General features: G+C 43.9%; 1 protein-coding gene across 1 annotated transcript; it reads right to left on the bottom strand.

The window, feature by feature from the left end:
- Positions 1–1,751: 1,751 nt before the first annotated feature.
- LOC132890112 (E3 SUMO-protein ligase ZBED1-like) lies at positions 1,752–4,176 on the bottom strand. Its single transcript, XM_060926900.1, has 3 exons — positions 3,500–4,176; positions 3,259–3,367; positions 1,752–2,999 (listed from the first exon to the last, which is right to left on the bottom strand). Exons 1-3 carry the CDS (start codon positions 4,163–4,165, stop codon positions 2,626–2,628), a joined length of 1,149 nt encoding a protein of 382 aa, XP_060782883.1. The 5' UTR covers positions 4,166–4,176; the 3' UTR covers positions 1,752–2,625.
- Positions 4,177–9,332: the final 5,156 nt, after the last annotated feature.

The following is a 9,332-nucleotide window of genomic DNA, read 5'->3' as shown; positions in this document are numbered from 1 at the left end:
TTCCTCTCCTTCTCCACCCATCTCCCTCCTTTCCCACCTCCCCCACCTTCTTCCCCTCCACTTTCCTCTCTTTCTCCTCCCACCTCCCTCCTCCCCCCATCCCCCCCCCTTCTCCTGGAGGAGAAACAGAATAAGATGTCATAAATAATAAAATGAACGGTTAAATAATAAAATGAACGGTTCAGACAGTAATATCCACAGTATAATCATGCACATTTTAAAACATAAGCCATAATGTCACCTTAAACGTGAATATATCTTTTTGGAACCACCAGACGCCTCCCCTGAATCATGTAGTCAGCCAGTGGGTATGGGTCATTAAGACTGTGGTGTTCAAGAAGAAGAATTTCTCTAGCCGACGTGGTCAGTATAAAGGCTCTGTAATGTTCTGTGTACCACGCATCAAGCCGTCTGACAACAAAAAGTGGCTTCTCTTGGAGAATGATCATCTGAATGATCTCACAAAACTCTGGCAGACCTGCAAGCTCCCCATGTGAAATGATCATGCCCTTCCTATAGTTATAGGCTTCATAAGTCACATTTTCCGCCATGCACAGAACATCCAGGTTTGGGTGCTTCTGCTTCACAGCATGTGATATTTCCTCACACAGAACATCGATGGGAATGGAAGAAACATTTCCAACTTTCAGAATTGATGTGGGTAAGCTGCACAGGTGCAGCTGATGGGCCATATGAAATTGATGCCACTGTGACAATGATAGGAGCACATTTTTGAAGCAGTTCGTGTGACGCACAACCCTTTTAAAGAAGCTGTGTTTAGATTCAAAACGCATCGTCCATAGCTCAACCAGGGGACCAAACTGCTCAATCAGCTGGGGGTAATGCTCCAGATAGTGGTGCTTGGGCAGAATTCTTTGGTCAGGGAAAACTTCTTGAAATCTCAGTCTGTGTTCAGATATTTTACTATCCAAATAAGCTATAGATTCTTTGGTGTGAAAAGGTGCAACTACAAGGTCCACAATATCCTTCAAATCAGTAAGGACCTGCCAGGCAGTTTCATTAGCAGGGACCTTGTCTCCAATCAAAAGGGGTAGAAATCTCACGAGGCCCCAGTTCTCGTGTGCATTCCCCCCGATCCTTTTCTTTGTTGAAAATGCAAGAGGTACAGGATGGGGACGATTATTTTTATCACTCCACTTAAAGGGAAAAGTTTGGATTGCTTCATTCAGGTTGTTCAATGTAAAATATTTTTTACCTACAAAGACAGCCAAACACAATGCTACTTCAACAGGGATAATACCTTCAAAGAGGTCATGTGCTATGTCAGGGGGAAAACCTGTAGTCACATTAAAGTATGATAGTCTCTTTGATAACACACAAACCCCTTTCACACCAAAATGAGGCACTTCCTCTTCTCTTACAGCCTCAAGATGAGCAGCGTGAATCCCCTTGGTTCTCAGACAAAATGCTCCTGAATTAACTTCTATGGTCTGAAATTCTTCACTCTGTGCTGTACAGAATCTACTAGGGGTGTGAATCTTTCACCCACATAACGGTTCGATTCGATCTCGATTCCCAGGCTACGGTTCGATTCAGGGACGATTCATTAAAAACATTTCAGCGATTCGGTGCGATTCGATTCGATCCGATCCGGTTCGATTCGATTACAAGTTGACAATTGACTAACTCCAAGGCGTTTTGGTAATAAAAAAAGAGAAAAACAGAAGTGAATCTTCAAAACAACTTTTCTTTATTCAGTATTCAAACAATTTAAACTTCAAACTCTTTCCTTTATATGTTATTATAAGTACAGGCAAATAGGTAAATTATAATTTTAAAAATTAGAATAATAAGAATAATTTGGAAGCTTAAAAAATGCTCAACTGAAAAACTTTTTTGCCGTCTTAAAAGAAAATAAAAATCAATGCTTCAAAACAAGAAAAGCAGTCCATTTGTTTTCAGTGCATTGTGTGTGTGTATGTGTCCTCACCTCCTCTCCTTTCCTCCCCTCTTCTTCTCTCCATTCCACTTCTTACTTTCTCTTCTCCCCTCCTTTCCTCACCTCAACTCCTCTCCTCAGCTTTCCTCCCTTCTTCCTCACCTCCTCTCCTTTCCTCGTCTCTCCTCCACTCCACTCCAATCCACTCCACTCCTCATTGCCTCACCTCCTCCCCTCCCTTCTCCACTCCTCTTACTTTCTCTTCTCCCCTGCTTCCCTCACCTCCTCTCCTCACCTCAAAAGTAGTCCATTTGTTTTCAGTGCAGTGTGTGTGTGTGTCTGTGTGTGTGTGTGCGTCCTCACCTCCTCTCCTCCCCTCTTCTCCTCTCCATTCCACTCCTCTCGCTTTCTCTTCTCCCCTCCTTTCCTCACCTCACCTTTCCTCCCCTCCTCTCCTTTCCTCGTCTCTCCTCCTCTCCAATCCACTCCACTCCTCATTTCCTCACCACCTCCTCTTACTTTCTCTTCTCCCCTCCTTCTCTCTCCTCTCCGCTTCCTCACCTTTGCTCATCTCTCTTCCTCTCCTCTCTTCTTCTCCTCTCCTATCCTGTCATTTTATAAGTCTCCTTCAAGTAAAAAAAAACAATTGTTCAAACTGCAATAGGTGTGTGTGTGTGTGTGTGTGTGTGTGTGTCACCCCTGTTTACATTGCACAACTCAAGAGCTCATTCATGCAGGGCAAGATTCTTTTTGAGGAAAATCAACTGGTCAACATGGTCGTGTCTGAGAACACTGCGTTGCACTGAAATGATATCTCCTGCTGTACTAAAAACTCTCTCTGATGCTACGCTGGTTGCTGGTATACAGAGGTACCTTTTAGCAAGAGATGACAGCATTGGGAGGTCTGATTGTCTCTTCCACCACTGCAGTGGGTTGTCTTTGAGGGGCAATGGATCACGCTCTCTGTACCTCAACACTTCTTCACTGGCCCTCTTCGCAGGTGAAGATTTTGTTGTTTCCTTCACTTCAAAGGTCTCTCCAAACAGTAGGTCCAGCGCTGTACTTTTTCTTTTCTTCTTACAGGGAACCTGGTCCTCATCTGAAGGAGACATACCAATAATTACTGGTGTTTTGTGAATTACGGTCTCTTTTGCCTTATCTTACCAACAAATGTGTAACCTGCTTTAAACTGCTTAGTCAGAGGGAAAAGTAGAGGCAGGCATATGGTTGCTGATGTAATTAAATAACACTATAGACATGATCGTACATATACACTACTTCATCTACAGTACAAAATGAGGTAGATACACTAAGCCTACTTCGACAACTCTCACATCCTATTCAGCTTAACAACTGACCTCTCTGTGCATCCTGGATCTGGGAACAAATGTGTTCCTCGTTGCCTTGTCCAGGGCCTGTGAGCAGATCTGTCTGTCTGGCTCCTTGGTCTGGCTGTGATTCTTCTTCCTATTAATGAAAATATGACAACGACAGCAACATTACTTAACTTAACCTAGCTACACTTTAACTTAACATAACAGAATAATATAGAATAATATAAAAATGTCATGGTTATTTTTTTTTTTCAATCATTCTTACCTCGTGAATAAGTGCAGCTTCAACAGAAAGGCTGGTGAAGATCCTCTCTGCGTCATGGTCACTGAGAAAAGGCAATGCCTTGAAGCGTGGGTCTAGAGCTGATGCTGTGTGCAGGAGTCCAGAGACATCTGCATATCGCTTCCCAAAGTCATTGTTGAAGGCCTTCTTCATTTCCACAATGAGCGGTGGATCTTCATCACTGGGCTGAAAGTGATTTTCCAGCTTGGCCTTGAGTGGGGCAATCATTGAGATTGTTGGCTGCTCCTCTTCACACAGGACAGTGGTCATCACTTTCACTGGAGCCATCAGTTTCACGATATCTTCACAGTTGCAGATGTCTCTCTCATTTAGTGTGTTCACCTCTTCTCCCTTTCTGAGCTCCCTGGACATGAGAGTGGCAAACACTGCTGGCTGCTGTTCCAAGAAACGCTGCAACATGTCGAGGGAACTATTCCAGCGGGTGCACACATCCTGTATGAGCTTGTGGTTTGGCAAGGAGAGGAGTTGTTGTTTCTCACGGAGAATTTCGGCACCTCTAATGTTGCGATGCAAAAATCCAACCACCCTTCTAACTCTCCCGAGTAACCGTGCAGCAATGTCGACGTGAAAAGCCTTCTGGGAAGCCAGGTTTAATGTATGTGCAAAGCACGTAAGGTGCGGGCTCATTTCACTTTCAGCTCCAGCTACGATCATATTTCTGGCGTTGTCAGTTACAAGAGCGGGGTGTTTATCAGAAATGTTCCAGTCAGCACATGCATCCTTAAGTAAAGCGCCAATGTTTCTTCCCGTGTGACTGTCATTGAAAACTCTCGTTTGCAAGACATGATTTCTCAATTCCCAGTCTGGAGAAATATGATGTGCCGTTATAGTCACGTACGAGTTAGTTGCGCATGAAGTCCAGGCGTCGGTGGTAAGTGCCACTCTCTCCGCATCGATAAGTTCTTCTTTCACTTTCTTCTTTATTTTGTTGTACATTTCAGGCACACACTTCTCGGCAAAATGCTGCCTGGACGGTATCTTGTACCTCGGCTCGACTGTTTTCATCAAGTCCCGAAAGCCTCCATTTTCCACTACACTGTACGGTCGCAAGTCTTTTGCTATGAAGCGTGCGATGGATTCAGTTATTGCCTTGGACCTTGCCGAGTCATGGCTGAATTGTGGTTGGAAGAAAGTTTGAATTTTCTGCCCATTTTCCTGGCCACTTGTATCCGTCTTAGACGTGCTAGCCCCACTACTAGCTTCGTGTGCATCGCTCACGCCATGTCGTCTTGCCAGGTGATTACTAAGGTTAGTTGTGCTTCCAGTGTATTTAAAGGCTGCTCTGCAAAGTTTGCATATCGCGTGGGTTTTATCGAGCTTTCCGTCCTCCTTCTTTAAGAAACCAAATGACTTCCAAACCTTTGACTTGAGTTTTGTTGAATTGTAAATCTCATCCGCGTTCTCCGTCATGTTGCTATCAAAGCTAGACTACTACACCGACTAACGTCATGGGTAAAGGGGTCAACACTGGAGTCTCACGAGAGTTCACGCACCAGTAGCAGCTCTTTTTCTGCTAGTATAGGCACAGCCCCGAGATTTTAATAGAACGCGCATTACAAAGCTTGGCGGCAACGTTAGAATATATTTATGCACTGGAGGCAGCGTTTATGCATAGGACAGGGCACAACTTGAATGCAAAACCGATGCATGGTCATAAATCCGGGCTATCGAACTGTTCTTAATGCATCCGAACCGATCTGGGCGTCATGGGCCGATTCACTCGTATCTTATAAGTTACAGAACGATAACCGATGCAAAACCGGGTATCTTTACACCACTAGAATCTACACACATGTCCCTGAGAAATTCTCCACGAATCCTGCGATGCTATGCGCACCGAGGTTGTCAGCAACAATGCACTGAACAGTGCCCTTTATAGTCTTTCCCAGCTTAGAGATAAAAACTCCATGTTGCTCCAACGTGACAAGATCATCTACCAGAGGCTCAAGCACTTTCTCATATCCATACTGCTTAACATCATTACTATTTATCAAAGCAGCTAAATTTATGGAAGACCGGGATGAGTGAGACCCTGGAGGTAAATTACCTAAAATCCAATAGACACCCAAGATCTTGTGTATTTTCTTGGATGTGCCAAGGGGGTTACAAATTTCAAATTCATCGGCATACAATATCAATGAAATAGCAGTTTCATTAGAGAGCAATTCATTCTGCTGAAAGTTGAGTGAATCAAAAAAACATGCATATTTCGGTCCATGACCCCCCCATGACGAAATTTCAAATTAATAGCTTTATCTAGTATTGACTGGCAACTAAGAATCTGCTGCAATGCCTTGAGTATTGGAACATACTGGAATGACCTTTTACTCTTTCGGTCTAGCACATACTCCAAGGGTTCTACAACATTGAAATGATTTTTGTAGTATACCTTTCGTTTCCAAGATGTAGAGAGAGGACCTTTATCTCCAACTGCAGTTTGAATGGGACTTGACTCACACAGGACAGAGGCTAACTCCTGTACCACTGCAATGTCAACTTGGCAGTTACATTCCTGCAGTAGCTGGGTTATGGTGTCATAGGTGACAGGGACTAAAACTACTCTTATCAAATAGTGCAGCTCCTGCAAAAGATGATCAATAGCCACACTAGGGACCAGGAAAACATGCTCTAGTTTCAATAGCACTGAAGCAATTTTGTGCTCTATAGCACTGGACAAGTCTTCAGTACCTTGTCTGTCAAAGACAGAACTAGCTACTTCATTCTCTGAAAAATCCTCATGTAAATCATCGGCATTAATGTCTTCAGAGGGATGGTGGATTGGCTGTACCCTCACAGCAATTTCAGCTTTTAAATCGCTTACAGAGGATAACCTGTGATTTCTGTACCGATGAGTCCTGAATGAACCATAAACATTTGTTTTGTACGAGCAACTTTGAAAAATGCAATTTAAAGTCTCATGATTTTTCAAATGCTGCCCTAAGTGCTGCAAATACTCGTTGAGAGTTGAATTTTGCTTGTATTCACACAAAAGGCATCTCAAAGTTGTCTGCTTGTCCTTTTGTGGGTTCAGTCTAGGGTGGCTTCTTGACAAACGGCTTTTAAGGGAATTCCAGGTGGTAAAGGAACAAGGGCAGATTGAATATGTGCACGGATAGCCACAGCGACGTCCAAAATGGCTATGCTGAAGTTTGTAATGCTTCAGAAGTTCAGATTGTCGTAATTTGGTGACACCACAGCCTTTACAAGTCCACATTCAGCAGATGACTGAAAAGGGGAGGATGGGGTGATTGGAGCACAAGAGAGACCCAAATTATTGGCATTGTTGGTGGAAGTGATAGTGAAAACTCAATTTATGTAATAAAACTCCCCATCATGGGTGATGAACAAGAATAATGCTTCTCAGCTGCATAACTCAAATGGCATTCAAATATGACCACTTACCCATTAAACGTTGCTGCTTTTAACAACTTGACTTCAGGCCTAGAAGAAAGGAGACACTTGTTAATGAGAGCAAAGTGACTCAAACAAGACCGTGTTTTTCCATTGGAACACACAGAAACGCTGTTTTTCACCTTTTGTTTAAACGAAACATAAGATTAAAGTCACTGAAAACTATCATTGGAGAAACCTTCAGCCAAAGTGTACGTTTTGAAGGACTCCATTTTCACGTTTGTATACATCCCTTGCCTCCTGTCTAACATTACTGACATCTAACATTAGACCGCGGTGGCAAAAAGGCCTGTGTGTATATGTGTACGTGCACGCGGGGGTATACCAACCTGAGCACCATGTTAGGGCTCCTCACAAACATTTGTTAACTTACTGCATATGTATACGTGAAAACGCGTCAAAAATCCACGGTGACCATTACTGTAAAACCGTGAGGAAAGTGCGCCGGGGGGGGTGTTGGCTGGTGAAGTTTTTCAACCGACGATGGTAACTCTACTGTCGGGGGGGGGTACGACATAAATGCAATGGGAATTTGACATAAATGCAACGAAAATTCCGGACGTTTTTGAAATTCCGCCCAGACATTTTATTAGGTATCAAAAGGAGAACTTGTCCAGGAAAAAGAGGACGTCTGGTCACCCTACACATTACACATGTACGACGAGTTCAGAAAGCGGAGTCTGCTAAGCTAATGCCATCCGAAACGATTCGCTAGCTAACGTTAGCTTAACGTGAACGACGCCATACCTAACAGTCATGGCTTATCATCGACATCGTGTGGTAAAAGACAGCGTAAAGTCGCCTTGTATAAGAGTGGTGTATAAATGTATGCACATATTCAACAGTCATGCACATTTCTTACTGATTTCTTTCTCTGGTCTTCCCGTCGGTGTGGAGCTCCGAGCTTCGTGCGGTTAAAGAAAATGGCGGATTCAAAATTCAGTTCAAGTCTGGTTGTGGTGGCGTGACGTCAGTACGTACGCACGTCACGTGACATGCAACGTTTTCATTTGAATGGAAAATTGTTATTTGATTGTAAGTCTGCCAATTACTTTGAACCAATGAGGCCTTGATTTACATTGAATGAAAGTAATATAATAAATTAAACCAAATAAACGACAGAAACATAGCGATAATAGGTCAGTTCAAATAGATATCCTTCCTTACATCAATGGTTGCCCATGTTCACTTTTTTCAGTGTGGTTGAAACCACTTCTTACTATCTCTGCTCTGGCAGACGATGTTTGCATTGTGGGAAGAGAGGGTTGTTGTGGGTATGTATGTCTTGCATGTGATTCACCACAGATGTCCATTTGGCGACTTTCTCTGGCCTGAGGAAGAGGATGTTGCACACCAATACACATGGTTGCTGATTCCACGCTGCCACTTCACCACCAAACAGTCCTTCTCTTAGCCACTTTTCCCACTTTCTTAGACCTGTTGATCACAAAAGGGGTTGATTGACTGTGATGAAAAACATGTTATGTACGTGCATCTAAACATTCAATCCTAATATTGTTAGGGCGTCATTTCACCGAGTATGATCTGGAAAAATTGCATGCAACTATGATCACAGCTATGTTTTCCCATAGTCGTGGGCAAAATCTGTGCGACCTAAACCCATTATTTTCTGTGTACGCTCTATGTGTGATGTTATCTCGTTCGAGCTTCGATGTGTACGCTCTACCTGCGTCCTATACGCTCTGTAGATGCTCTACATATGCTCTACTTGCGTCTATCCACTCGATCTGATGCGATCTTAACACAACCAAGGCTCGTTCTGTTCGACCAATCTGCGACATAGATCGCCGAGAGATCGACGCTATCCTCGCAAGTGCGCGACCTCGGCCGATCAAGGCTCAATCTTGGCCGATCTAGCTACGTACGAGTTGCAGCGTACCCTCGATCAATATGTTTTAGCCTGCGATATAAACGTTCTAGCCTCGCTCTGTACGCTCAATTCTCAATCTTTTCTAGACAGATTCTCGCCTGAGCTACGTGCAAATTTGTCACAGTCGCCCGGATTTGTGTGTGACCCACTGCGACCGTATAAAAAGGCCCTGTGATCGGTGGCCGACCATCAGTTTTTGACCAGCCTCCGAAAGGACAACATGGACCCAATCGCTCTGCATCATGCTATGTTATTACAGCACTGTGCCCTGCAACTGCAGCAAGACTCTCTGGTTATGCTAACCATGCTGAAGATGAGGAGAAAAGTGTACCAAGAAGAAATATTGGGTTGCTCCCTGGCTGCGTGAACGCCAGAGGGAACATTATGGTCAGTACTCCTCCCTCATGATGGAACTGAGGCTGGGAGATGAAGCTACCTACCGGACCGATCTCCGTATGCCCCCAGAGATGTTTGACGAACTGTTGGCTAGGG

This window comes from Neoarius graeffei, chromosome 8 (genome assembly GCF_027579695.1).
Source record: "Neoarius graeffei isolate fNeoGra1 chromosome 8, fNeoGra1.pri, whole genome shotgun sequence".
In the NCBI taxonomy this organism is placed as follows: Eukaryota; Metazoa; Chordata; class Actinopteri; order Siluriformes; family Ariidae; genus Neoarius; species Neoarius graeffei.
The sequence above is the reverse complement of the archived record's forward strand: the minus strand, read 5'-3'. Positions and strand labels throughout refer to the sequence as shown.